At 37.2% G+C, this 14,882-nt stretch overlaps 1 protein-coding gene and 1 long non-coding RNA gene across 2 annotated transcripts; both read left to right on the forward strand.

Annotated features, from left to right (window-relative positions):
- The first annotated feature begins 731 nt into the window (after positions 1–731).
- LOC120438143 lies at positions 732–1,757 on the forward strand. The gene is made up of 3 exons (XR_005611697.1): positions 732–807; positions 903–1,130; positions 1,685–1,757. It is a non-coding gene; the product is annotated as an uncharacterized LOC120438143 (long non-coding RNA).
- Positions 1,758–9,834: 8,077 nt separating this feature from the next.
- Positions 9,835–14,454, forward strand: LOC120439460 (low affinity immunoglobulin gamma Fc region receptor II-a-like). The gene is made up of 5 exons (XM_039610464.1): positions 9,835–9,857; positions 10,068–10,112; positions 10,378–10,647; positions 10,732–10,992; positions 13,982–14,454. The coding sequence occupies exons 2-5, from the start codon at positions 10,070–10,072 to the stop codon at positions 14,212–14,214; spliced, it is 807 nt and encodes a 268-aa protein (XP_039466398.1). The 5' UTR covers positions 9,835–9,857; positions 10,068–10,069; the 3' UTR covers positions 14,215–14,454.
- Positions 14,455–14,882: the final 428 nt, after the last annotated feature.

Consider the following 14,882-nt stretch of genomic DNA (forward strand, 5'->3'; position numbering starts at 1 on the left):
CAATTGTATCATATTAAGAAAGAGGTGACAGGGCTTAGGGTGCTTAGGGGTAATAGGAGAGAAGAGGTGGTCATTACCAGGCTTAGACTGGGACATTGTACATTACATAAAACACTAGAGATGGTAGGGGAACATGAGACGGGGCTTTGTGGAGTCTGCCAGGAGGAGGAGGAGACGGTAGAGCATGTAATACTGCGGTGCAAGGGTTATGATGTGGAGAGGAAAGTTCTGCAGGATAGAATGAAGAAGTTGGGAGTTAGGGAGTTTACTCTGAAGAGTGTGTTGGAGGATAGTAGGGCACAGATAAGGGATTTTGTGGGGTTTCTGAAGGATATAGGGGTTTATGAAAGAGTGTAGTTTTGTTTTGTTTTGGGTTTTCTTGCAGACTCTACACTCTGCCTATGTATTGTCAATAAAATTGAAATGGTTTCAGATTTTGCTTCTTTTCTTGGTGTCACTCATTTTCATTACTATACCTTTCTAATGTGACCATGTTGTCTCTTGTTGTTGCCCCTGGCTCTCTTTCTCTCTCTCCCTCCTCCTCTGTTTGTGTACTACTGCTGCTGCGAGTGTAACTACAACCCCTCCCCCCTCTGTTCAGCGCAAACATGAGGCACAAACACATATTGACCAATCACGTGCAGCATAAAGCGAAAAAAAGTGAGATAGAGAGGGTGAGAAAAAGAAAAAGAAAAACGCAGCTCCCATCGTTCACTTCAAAGAGCCAGTTCTAAGAGCTGTTTCGTTCGCGGCCGACCCATCACTACTGGTGTGAGACTAGAGGAGGGGCAACAAGCAGCTTCACTGGTATGTTTCAGTATAGGCAGAAATATGTTGTCATGATCAAATACAACATGTTATTATTTTACATCACTTGTTTTGAGATGGTTCTGTAATCTTAGAGAGTCCTGCTGTTCCTATGTTGGTGGGAGAAAATGTGACTCTGAGCTGCAGAAACAAGACAACTTCCTCCACCTTCATCACTGATTTCTACAAAGATGGACTCCACATCAGGAGCATCTCCAGAGAAATCATGACCATCCACAAAGTTTCAAAATCTGATGAAGGACTTTACAAGTGCAGGATTTCAGGAGCTGGGGAATCACCACAGAGCTGGCTGAATGCCACAGGTGAGACACTGAGGAAGTCATAACTTTTTTCCCCTTTTTTAATGCCAGTAGTATTACAGCTGTATCACTAAACACACTCTTTAATTTCAAAAGAATTCACTATATTTTTTGTCATTTACACAATTTTCTCTTCAGATCAGATACAAAAAACCACCAAAAACACCACAATTCTGTCATGGATAGTAAACACCAAACAGGCTAAAAACATGATTACATCCCCCTCTCGCCTGTGGATTCAGTTATGAGAATACATAAGATAACCAGGGTTGATCTCACCATGAGAATGAAATCCTAAAGAAAGCTAGAAACAATGTTTTTATTCAAGCCCGTAAACATATTTCTTTTGTTGGCCAATCGTTGGGCATTTGAACAGTTTGGCAGTCTGTGGGGGTTTGTTCACCTTTGAACAACTCAAGTGGGCAATAGAGGAACTGCAGGTTCTGGCAATTGTTGAGCCCTGTGCCTGTATGAAATGTAGATATTAATTAATTAAGTAACTAATTGAATAATTAACCAAGATGAACACAGCTAATTAATTCTTATCATCTATGCAGGCAATCACACAGGAACTGAGACAGACCCCTCCTCAGAGGCTGGATGTCATATTTACCTCATCTTACGGACCGTGTTCACCATCATGATGTTGGTTCTTCTGCTGCTGCTGGTGGGACTTCTTCACTGTGGGAAAATCAGAACAACTAATTGTTTACCCATACTGGAAACAGTGCATCATATGAGTAGCACAAACAGACAATAGAAAGTTTTAAGAAATAGACATTTTAGAAAAAAAATTTAAATATCATGCCTGTAAAATCCCACCATAACTCGATAACCTCTGAAGTACCCACACCACTGCTACTTCTGTATAAAAGACTGTGATGCATTTGCGGATAAAAAAAAAAAGAAGCAAATATCTGCAAACATCTGCAAAGTCCACAACTTTGTGGTGGACTTTGGAACACAAACAGTGTGTCAGTATTGTTATCATATAATAAAACAGAAATGACCTATTTGATTGTTTTAACATTTAATCATACTAAAAAAAACTTTTTAAAAAAACCCCCAACAAACTGATGGCCTCAAACTAACAGGCATCAACTGTAACTAATAGTCTGTACATTTGTTTGGTCGAACTATGTGAAAGGGGAAGCTGAGTGAGCATTGGTGATGTCATTTCTGCTATTTTTCCCATGTCCACAAACATGCTTACAGCTTTTGTTTAAAACTGTTGTGTTTACTGAGATAACAGGATGACGTCACGCTGTGCGCAACGTTATTGTTCACATCAGATAAATTTCTACAATAAAAAAATACTGTTGCTTTAAATCTGACTAGCTGCAGTTTTTACATACATATACACACACAGTCCCTCCATTTACAAAGACAGAGGCTTCAGAGTGAACTTCGGACGTAGCTCTCACTCCCCAAATCCCGACATCGGTTTGAATAATCCTTTTTTTTTTTTTAAATTAAATTTATGTATGCTGTATGGCATTTTGTTCATTCCTAAGTTGGCAGTCTACACCAGCCAAAATAGTGTTTTTGGTTATTAACATTTGATGAAGGCACTTGAAAAGTAACACATAATTAGCTGCCTTTTCAGAAAAACACAGAGACTTTTCAGAAGTACTTAAGGTTTTGTGAGGGTACAAAACCCTACTCTTTCCCGCACAGGCTTCTAGACTCCTGATTGGCCAACATTTCTACACGATTAGGATTTAGCATGTTTTTGACAGCGTTTGACTTCGTTTTTGGCATTTACATGTGGACGGAGACATTTTTTCGAAACTGCACATTTTTTTTAAAAAACAACAAAGGAAAGTCTCTGTTTTCAAAAATACCTGTGTACGTGTGGACGTAGCTTAAATGGCTACAAATAGTCTTGAAGGCTTCGTCAATCTTTCTGATAATGATCTAAATCACTGACATTTGACCTACCACAACAGCGGCTCTGCTTCTCTGAAAACTATTTGGAGTTTAATGTTTGTGGCTCTTTATTGCATTTTTCAGCCTCCATACAGACAAGCATTGTCAATGCAGGCAAAGTAACATTCACTAATATATGAAGAAACGGGAAGAACAAAGGTATTTTAGGAAGTTTTGTTTTTCAAAATATCATAAAATAATGTACTTGAATTCAGGTTTAGTTTTCTTGTTGATATTGCCTGTCTCTTTGTTTCTTTATGTGTTAATTATAAATATGAAGAATTCTAGTGATAATTTAAGATTCTTGAACTTATGCTTCCAATAATAAACACAAAGAATACAAACCGCTTCTCTTTTACAAATGTACTCTATCTAAGGTGGTGGTTGTGAGGTTCCCAATACAACTCAGAATGGTTACATAGTGCATGATGTGCAACTTCAGACATATACATTCAGTTTCAAAATTAAATTTGACATAATAAGATAAGATAAGATAAACCTTTAGTAGTCCCACACCTGGGAAATTAGTTATGTCACAGCAGAAAGTGGACAGTGCAAAGTTGCATCAGCAAAAATTAAGAAAAACAATGGAATAGAATAAGATAAAAGAATAACATACTATATAAAATAGAATAAAATACTATTCTGTTGGAAAAATTACACTTAGTATTACTATTAATAATTTTCAAAATGCAAAAACCACAAAATAAAAAACTGCCTAACCCATAATTTTGCTATTTGACAGAACACACCTACAAAAGGAAAATATAAAAAAGAGAAAGCAGTCATTTTTGAACTGAGTTACGAAAAAAGCAGATTTCCTAGATTTCTCTGATAGCTGCTGTAAATGATATGAAATGATGGTTTTCCTTAACAGACAATTAATTGCATGATGTTCTTTCAGGAATGCTTTAGTAGGTGCATGGTGCAGATGTGTCCTTGTGGTAAATAAAAGGTTTTCAAAAGTCATTGCTGGACACAGACGCTAGCTATTCTAAATTCTCAACCCTTTAATGTAATTGCTGGGGAAACAAAGTAGTGTGACATTATGACAACATCCTGGGCCTCGGTGAAACTCAGCTACAAGGTGAAATTCACTGTGAGTAAAAGCTATTTTAAATTGGACATGAAATGTATAAAGGCTAATATACACCACGAAGCCCTTCTCTCAGAAACAGATATGTAACACTGCCTGTGTAGCTTGATTTAAGAAGTAAGTGCTTAACAAGTTTTTAGAAAATGTTTAGCACCATCCCATGCCAGTACAGAATGTGTTGTCACCAGGGTGGTTGCAGCTAATAGACTTATACTAGTTTATGTTGGCTAACTAGTGACAGAACCAATAACTTGGTGGAATATAAGGAAGCTTATAAATAAGTTTAAACAGGATCAATTTTTGTTCTGCCTCTGGCTGCAACAATGAGTTTTATGTTAAGAAATCATGAGTATAATGTCCACTTTACCACTTACTGCTTATGTGGTAAGGACAGTGTGGGGGAGTCAGGTGAGAGGTGGTTCACCGGCCTGACAAGCTGGAGTCAGAAACTCTTTCTTCGTTTGGCCGGATGTACCAATCGGCACAATCAGCTGATGCGATCAGGGTTTTTTTACACAATAAAATATTAACTTTTCCCAAGCACAAGCAAACAGTTTACAAGATAACAGGTTGCTACATGCACATCGCACCACAAACATCACAAAGATATGTCTTGATGCATTCTCAATCATCCAGGAAAGTAAATCTGACCTGCAGTCAGCTGAGACTGAAGAAGTCACTTGGATGAGTGACAAAACGTTTCTCCCACAAAACGCTACGTCCAGATGAACAGATTCAACTTTTGGAGATCACAAAGATATGTTTCTTGCCAATCAGGAATCCCATTAGCATCTCCGCAGGGAAAATAGGTTGATGTGTGCAATGGAAAAAAAACAAAAAAAAGTCAGACTACACCTTCTTGGTCCTGTGACTCAAAGAGGCTCACCTCCACACAGTCTTCATTTATAAAGTCCTTTACAAACCCGAAAATTATGGCGATCAGCTGGATCGGGACTAATAAAGGTCATCTTATCTTATCTTATCTTATTTTGCTGTTTCAGTGCAGCTACTCAAAAATAACGAACCACTTACAGCTAAAGAGACAGACACAGACAGACACAGTGTATAATAGGTTTCTCAACTTAAAATTCATTGTTGTGGCCATAGGCAGTACAAAAGTGAAATATATAGTGCCCTTATATTCCACTGAGTTACTAGTTCCCTTACTAGTCTCCTACACATTCTGAGCTGGCATAAGATGGCACTAAACATGCTCAAAAAACGTTAAGCACTTATTTCATAAATAAAGCTTCACAGATAGTTACATCTACATCTTTTTTTAAGACAAGGCTCCATGGTGTATATTAGCCTTTATACATGTTGTGTTTCATGTCCACTTTAATGGTGCCATTATTAAGCCATACGAGAAATATCACCAACTGATTTCTCAAGTCATTTATAATAGTCTAATATAAATTAAGTAAGTTAGGATTTTGTCTACCAACTATTATAATTCCACCTGTTGACAAACCAGAGCCAGAAACCAGCACAGACAGGGGTTAAAGATGTCTTATGTTCTGCAAACAGATAATATACAAAGGGTAATATAAAAACTCAAGACAATTATATAGAAATTTGGTATTGCTTATATAGACATTTACATGTTATTTCATGTGAATGCAATATATAAAGTTTGTGAGTTGTAATCACCCCAAAGCTCATGTATAAAACTATATCGCTAAAATACAAATGTGGAATTAATACTTTTTGCACAGAAAACAATAATAAATCTGTTTCTTTTCAAAGATATTCCTTTTCATTTGGAAACAGCTTTATTTTTGTTCTCGCCTTCCAATGTATATTACGGAGAGCTGACTGAAGACATAATCACATCTGAAAGTGAAAAATTTATGATGCATTGCTTTTGTAATTAAGCTACTTATTGTCAGTCGAGTTTGATACATGTCTATAAATTGTTATAGCTTGTGTGTAGTCAGATAGAGCTGACAGGCAGACCCACATGGTTACCAGTACATGTATATTTCAAATGCTAACAATAGCTTCTGTCTGTTATTTAGAAGCGAACTTAAACTTGTTCCATCTGGTTGGTCTTTTTAAAAGTGTAAATGTTGCTACAAGAAAAGAACTGCTGCAGTTTGACCATTCATTGTGTTCACCTTGTGGTCAGCAGTGAAAAAAACCCTCCAAGGTCTGAAACTGAGCATGTCTCTGCATGAGAATGTCTCTAACTGAAGTGTGGTCTAGTACCCAGACATAGTAAGTGGTATCTTGTTTCATGCTACAGCAACATCTGTTCAATACAGCCAAACCTCAAACCTTTCTCAAAAGGTTAGAGAGGTACCCTGATAACAATCATTCATCATTCATTCAAACATGAGGTTGCTTATCATAACATTGCAAATGACTCTTTTCTAGGGAGATCATTGGGAAAGCCTTTACATGTAGCCTGAACAATATGATCTGAATGGATAGTGCATTGTTGGTGTCACAACGGGCCAAAGGCCTGTACCAAAACTGAACCCAAGTTAAGCAACCCAGAGCAGAGGCAGGAAAATAATTTATTTTTATTTATTAACACCGTTTATTTGGCTAGATGTAAAACACAGAGAAGTCATTAAGCATAACAATGTGGCAACAACTTGGTGAGTGGACATGACAACCTGAGGGTGAAAGTGTAGACTACGGAGGTGAACTGGGGCGTAGCAGGTCATTTTTGGTGGTAGCACTGAGGAGGGAGGACAAAGAGGGGTTAGTGTGATTTTGGCAAATGGCCCTAGGTGAAGGTGTGTATAACTGAACTGATGGCTTACTTGCAAGAGGAGTTAGGAGAGCCTTGAGGAAAGGTGACAAAAGTCTGGGTGAGCAGAATGAGGGGACATATATTATTTCAATAAGGAGAGATCACTTTGAAGAATTAAACATGATTTGTTAAGATAGAGAAATTAATCTATTTGGAAATTAGATTTTGATGACCCATGATGGCAGAAGGAGGTGGGGTGCATTTGTTATTCTGGATTATTCTTTTGGAGGTTAGCATAGAGACGTGGTTAGCATAATAATTAGTGGTTTGATCTACCTGTGACTAAACTACAAAGCCAGGTCAGAGATGACTGTGTCCCTTTACACTAAGAACTCTCTTCAGATGTCTCTTACTTATACAATGTCTTCATAATTCAGGCCAAGCTCAAAATAAAAATCTATGAATCGCTCCAACGGGTGTGTCCCTTTCACTGCTATGGTTACTTCCAAAGCCTCAGTGCTGACCTGAAAGTGCATGGACTTAAATTAAAAACTTTTTTTCCTCCAATATCCATTGCAGACTAGATACTAGGGATGGACCGATCCGATATTACGTATCGGTATCAGTCCGATACTGACCTAAATAACTGGATCGGATATTGGAGAGAAATAAAAAATGTAATCCGATCCATTAAATATCAAAAAAGCACCTCACAAAACTTCGGAGCAGTATGCGTCACGTGATAGAGCGGCTGTGGCGTGCGAGACCTGTCAGCGGTCTGGTTGAGGATTTGTAGCCTCGCTACCAAACCGGCATTTCATCTCCGAGGAAGTGATCCCAGAGAGAAGTAAAGCAAGTGTGTAAGTTCATCTCTGAATGTTTGTAAAGCATTCCCACGTTAAGCTTAACAACCGATATATGGAGCGACTGCCTCTCTCTCTCTCTCTCTCTCCTGCTGCTACTTCAATTATGAAGTGGGGGGATCTAGCAAAGTTTAGCCAGGGGGGCCGATAGGGCATTAACAGGGAAAAGGGGGCACAAAAACATACTTTTCTTTCTTATTCTCATTTAAAATGTCTAGCTTTTAATAAATAATTATCTGAATCTTACACCCAAAGTTTTAATCTGATGTAAAATGTATAGAAGTCCATTAATGTATATAGTAACTGTTAAATCTAATATACCCTAGTAACCTATAGTACTTTTTCCTTTGGGAACCATCTATGCAGTCTGCAATTCTGTTGAAGAAAGATGTTGAATTGAATTATTGTAGAAAAATAATTGATTTCTGTGCATTTTTATTTATTTATTTATTTATTTATTTACACGTGCATTAAATTAAAGTTGATTACGTCAATTAAGCATCACGCAGCGGAGGGTGGTTCCCTATTTTTTTTTGCTGGGAGTTTGCAACCCTATTAGGTAGGTTGTTTAATATTTCTGCTAAGTACTCTTTAAAATACCAGAATAGGGAGGATGGAGCAGGTTTAAGTTTATTAGATTGATCAGTGTTGCTGAACTATGAAATATTTTGGGTGCAGTGTATTGTTTACATACAGGTTTAACAGAATAGCTTTAGTGGGTTTTTTTTTTAAACTTGAGTACGAACTTATACAAAATGCAGCAAGATATTAAAAAAACAGTTTTATTGATTGAAAAACACACTATATCGGATTCATATCGGTATCGGCAGATATCCAAATTTACGATAACGGTATCGGTATCGGACATAAAAAAGTGGTATCGTGCCATCTCTACTCCATACTAAACAATACATTTAGTTGTATAAACCTACACCTAAATACACCACAAAAAAGTTGATGGTGAAAATGGAAATTAAAAAAATGGGTTTACAGGAGGAGGTCCTATCCTTCAACAATAACCAAACGTGTCTCCTAAAATTAACTTTTCTTACATGTGAAAAAAGAATTTGCAACTTTGGAATAATCGAGAAATGTTCTAATTCTCCATATCTGCATTTTATTCTTTTAAAATTCTGATCATATTGAGGAGTTGATCAGTGTTTCTCACTAAACATTGGTCTAACCTGATCTATATCGGAAACACATGTTCTTCAGTTAGAGTCTGTCTGTTCCTGTGATAAACGCCTATGAGCCAGCAACATTTTAGCATGAGAGGAAACAGAAGCAACATTATGAATTTTGTTATCACTGGTGCAGCTGCAGAAAGAAAACAATATTCTGAGATAAAGTTGACATGTATTTAATATCAAATACATATCAAATGCATGTGATTCAGGTGGTTCTGTGATCATCACAAGAGCCTCTCTGTTCCTGTGATGAAAGAAGCTGTAACTCTTTCCTGCAGAAACATGATGATTTCCTCCAACATGACAGCTGATTTTTTTGATGGTGGCTCTGCTGTTGCTGGTGGTGATGGTGGGACTTCTTACCTGTGGAAAAATCAGAGCTACAACAACTAACTCGTCCTCACACAAATGTAAATGTTATGACGTATAAAAATGATGCAGCCAATGATAAGAAATACAGTGATAAAAACCAGTAACATCACATCTTGCATAATTTTGCTTGTTGATTTTGCTGAATGTCTAATTCACTCTGCATTCATTTCAAAACCTCTTTTTTTTAAGGTGGTGTGAAAAGTTTATCTGTCATTTTGGCCATATTTCCCATAACCCTATATAGCATAACCCTCATGAACATGTGCAAAGTACCCACAGTACTGCCACTTGTCTATTAAGAGGCTCTGTGGGTAGTTTGTGAAAAACATGACCTCTGACTTAGTTTGCACTGAAATGTCTGTTTTTCTTATCAGTGTTGTAAACCAAGAAAAAGAAGATGAACTCTAAATGGCTACAAATAGAACTGAAAGCAGCATCAGGCTGTTTTTGTGTCAGGTGACCTACCACAACAGCAGCTCTGCTTCACTGAAAACTATTTAGATTGGAGATTGTTTCAAATACGCCACATAGTCAGTCTGCAGCAAGACATCATGGAGGTCAGAGACCTCTGCTTTAGACTGCGTGAGTATTGCCTCAGTTTATACATTAAAACTAAACTATTAGCTTTAACAAAGTCTCATGAAGTTGTTCAAATGTGATGATGATTCATGTAGAACAACCTTTTGGTGAGACCTTAGAGAAGTAACGATAAATAAAATTTTGGCAAAATGAGTCAAAAAATATGAAAAGTCAAACATTTTATTAACTGTTTTGTATTTTTTGTCTCATCAGTGATGACTGTCATCATCCTCCTGTGCACACATGATCAGAAAGTTGGTGAGTACCATCTGTTTGCTCATTGATACAAACTTATTATTTTGTGTTTGAAGGAGTAGACAGTTTAATTCAGTGCAAATCAGTTGTGTTGATATACCACCAAATTACGACAGCAGTTCTCTGAAGGTGATTAGTTTAGAAGTAGACCACGGAAAAATATATGTTTTTGATTTTCTTAAACAACCTACTGTCATACATTTAATCATCACAAAACTTGTGATACACATTTCATTTGCTATCATCCTGTTGTTGTTTTTCCCCCCAGATGCAGTTTCTCTTCGTATTGTTCCAAACAAATCCCAGTTTTTTGAATATGAGTCAGTTAGTTTTTACTGTGAGGAGCCTTCTCCTGGACATGTGTTATATAAGATGAAAGAGGAAGTAGAGCAATGCAACAAAACCAGCAAGAAAACAGCAGCTACAACAACAGGTTCAAAGTGCACCATTCGTCCTATTTATGCACGTGACAGTGGAGAATACTGGTGTGGGACAGCAGGAGGGCAGAGAAGCAACATTATCAGCATCACTGTCACTGGTATGATTGAATGAAGGCAGTAATATTTTGTCACAAACAAATACAAGTTCAACATTTTATAAATTTAAGTTACTTGTTGTTCAGCTGGTTCTATGATCCTGGAGATTCCTGCTGTTCCTGTGATGGAGGGAGAAGCTGTGACTCTGCGCTGCAGAAACAAGATGCTTTCCTCCAACTTCACAGCTGATTTCTATAAATATGGGCGTCACATAGGAAGCAGCTCAATAGGAAACTTGACCATCCACAGAGTTTCCAAGTCTGATGAAGGACTTTACAAGTGCAAGATCTCAGGAGGTGGAGAATCACCAGAGAGCTGGCTGTCTGTCTCTCTGCCATGTCTCACAGGTGAGATACATTTTTGTTTTCCTTTTCTTTAAGTGTCATTCTGTTTTAGTCATTCTCAGCTGATTCATGCGTCAATCATAAATACATGATTATATTTTCTATTTTGTCATTCTCCTATTTGTGTGATTAAATAATTTGCTAGTTACATTTTTTCTGACAAAATCAATACAAATCCATCTTAAGATCACTGCTTTTATTTTGCACATAACTGTATGCACATACTTTTTCTCCATATGCAAATGGCCTGACTCTTAAATAGAGTACTCAAAGTGCTCTATATAACTTGCCCAGTTCGTGTATATGTACACAAGCACCCTTTTCTATGCTTAAGTGCTTTCTAACATTTACACTCTTAAAGACGCATTGGAGAGCAAATTGAGGTTAGTATCTTGCCCAAGGATATTTTGCATGTAGACTCGGATTGAAGCACCAACCTTAACCTGCAGATGACCTGCTCTACCACGTGGGCTACAGTCACCCCCTGCATACTGCCACAGTGGTTATTAAAACAACAGAGGAAAACTTCCATGTTCCTAATAGATTTATTTTCATATATGCAAAGGCACTGGGAGCCATGCACATTCAATCCCAAATGAAAACATGAACAATTTTGTCTTTTCTTTTGTATTTTTTTTAACTGACAATGAAGAAAAAGAATATGAGGTTGTTCAAAAAATATCAGTGTCTGCATTTTCATTTACAAACTGGAATATTTACAGTATAAACTGAAAATAAAATGAGGATTTCGCCTTTTCTTTAAGCACTGAACTAATATTTAGTTGTATAACCATTATTTCTGACACTGCTTTACATCTGTCGGGCATGAAGTCAACTAACATTTGACCCTAACAGAAATTGCAGCCCAAGCTGACTGGACTACACAGATCTTCTGCATTCTTGGGTTTTGCATCAAAAACAGAATTGTTGAGGTCATTTACAAATTCTCATTCACACTGAGGTCCGAGGATTAGGCTGGCCACTTCATGATATCAATCTTTTTGGTCTGCACCAGGATGTTGCCCGCTTGCTGGTGTGTTTGGGGCCATTGTCCTTCTGAAACACCCATTTTAAGGGCATTTCTTTCTCAGAATAAGGCAGAGGTTCCCAAAGTGGGGTCATGCAGAGCCATTGCAGGGGGGACACAGTATAAAAATTTTTTAAAAAGAAAAAAGAATGCTTGGAAATTTCTAGCATAAAAGATACGTTTTTGACGGGGCTCCCACACAAACGCAAAGCAGAAGATGAAGCATCGCCAAGTATGTTTCTAAACCAACTTCCTTCCAAGCCAAATACTAGGAAATGTGATGAAGCAAATCTTGCCTTTCGTGCAAAGATTTTCTTGTGAAACACAGGTGGGCCTAGCAAAAAAAAGTTTGGGAACCACTGGCATAAGGCAACATGAACTCTTCTGAAACTGGTCCATGGTGCCTGTTATGCGATAAATGGGCCCCACAAAGTATCAGAAATATCCCAAAACCATTAAGCTTACACCTCCATGTTTTATGGTCTTCACAGTGTACTGTGCCTTGTATTCAGTGTTTGGGGGTCTCACAAACTGTCTGCAGCCTTCAGATCCAATAAGAACAATCTTGCTCTCATCTGTCCACAGAATATTGCGCCTCTTCTCTTTGGGCAAGTCAGTGTAGTCTTTGTTAAACTGTAACCTTTTCAATACATGTTTTTTTCAGCAGTGTTACTTTGTGAGGGTTTCTTGCAAATAGTTTGGCTTCACATAGGCATCTTCTGATTGTCGAAGTACTAACAGATAAACAGAGATCTTCTTTGATCTCTCTGGAGCTGATCATTGGATGCTTCTTTGCCATCCTTGTTATTCTATGATCTATTCTATGATCTTTTTCGCTGTGCAGCCAATTATTTTGTGCACTTCATTGTGTGTTTTCCCCTCTCCAATCAACTTTTTGGTCAAAGTTCTTTCTCTCTTAGTGCAGTGCCTGGAATGACCCATTTACTCATTGAGCAAAGGCTAAAACCAGCAAGTACAACATCTGCTGCCTTCCTGTTTTAAGTAAGGGCCATGATTGAGACCCCTTTCTTCACAGATTGAAAGACCTCCCTAACTGAACTCCACACTGCTATTAGGTTGAACACACCCCTTTCATTGAATGAGTCAATTACCCCAAATTAGCATGCATGTCATGTCTGTTAAGTCTGGTGATTGGCCATGAATTTGTTCCCATATTGTATCATCATTTCTGCCAAAACCATTAGTTATATTAGACTGCTATTATTTTGCACATAATTGTATAGATTTTAAATGTTAAATAATTATTTTGTCAATCATTAATTTAATTAATCAATATTTAATTTGATGCATAATTTATATTTAAATATGATGTATAAAAGGTGAAAATAGACCAAAAGAGTGCTTTGTACTTGCCTATTGACATGTTTGTGTAGTTGTTCATTAGCTGGGCATTTTAACATTCTAGTCTTTGGGTATTGATTTACTTAATTCAAAATGACATTAGATGAAATGCAGTTTCTGGCAATTTTTCAGTCCTTGAATTTACCAGAATTGCACAACGTTAAGTAACTAACAAAGGGTAACGCAGCTAATTAATTAAGTTCTATTATCTCTGCAGTCATTCACACATAGACTCGGGCACACCACTCCTTACACAATTTTCTCTTCAGATCAGACGTCAAAAACCACAAAAAACACCCCAATTCTGTCATGGATAGTAAACCAGAGTTGATCTCACTATGAGAAAGAAACCCTAAAGAAAGTTAGAAACAATGTTTTTATTCAACCCCATGAAAATATTTCTTTAGTTGGCCATTCATTGGGCATTTTAACAGTTTGGCAGTCTGTGGGGGTTTATTCACCTTTGAACAACTCAAGTGGGCAATAAAGGAACTGCAGGTTTTAGCGATTGTTGAGGCCTGTGCCTGTATGAAATGTAGATATTAATTAATTACGTAATTAACCAAGGTGAATGCAGCTTATTAATTCTTATCATCTATGCAGGCAATCACACAGAAACTGAGACAGACCCCTCCTCAGAGCCTGGATGTCATATTTACCTCATCTTACGGACCGTGTTCACCATCATGATGGTCGTTCTGCTGCTGCTGCTGGTGGGACTTCTTCACTGTGGGAAAATCAGAGTTGCACCAACAAATTCACCCACATGTAAATGTAACTTTCATGATACAGGAAACAATACCGACAATGATGCCAAGAAGCATGAAAGAAAATAGAAAGACACTAATGTACTTCATTCATTCTGAGTGTTTTATTTTTAAGTTTCTAAAAGCCATCATGTGCTGGGACAGCTTCAAGAAATGAAAACATGAAACAGTCATTTTGACTTTTGGAAATATTTTACCAAAACTCTGCATCAGCATTAGCATCTGTAAAGTATCCACATCACTGCTTCTTATCTATAAAAGTGCTTTTGTGTACACACATCTGAACTGTGACTTGCTTTGTATTGAAAAATTTCTCTCCACCATCAAGTGCATTTTTTTTCATTTTTACTTTTGAAATCATAAAGCCCAAAACAAAAAATATATATTTCATAGTTTTGTATTTTTAATAACAATAAAATAAAACCTATATGTGTTTGGTGTCAAACTGTATGACGCATGCTTGGATCTCCCTGGGAGAAAATCTTGCAGTGTTTTATTATGTTGTGCAGCAAGGGGCAGTCTAGGATCGCTGAAACATGCTGCCATTAATTGACATCTTAATACAGACTGTGCCGCATTTATACAACATAAGGTTTTTGTTCACTGACAAATTTTTAGTTTTTATGTTTAGCTGAAATTTCTATAATAGACAATGAAAAACAGGATCTTTACTGTTACGTTTTAATGTATTACTTGAATTTAAAAAATAATTAAATGGCTGTGTGGAGGTCTTTATC

This window comes from Oreochromis aureus, linkage group 3 (assembly GCF_013358895.1).
Source record: "Oreochromis aureus strain Israel breed Guangdong linkage group 3, ZZ_aureus, whole genome shotgun sequence".
NCBI classification, from domain to species: domain Eukaryota; kingdom Metazoa; phylum Chordata; class Actinopteri; order Cichliformes; family Cichlidae; genus Oreochromis; species Oreochromis aureus.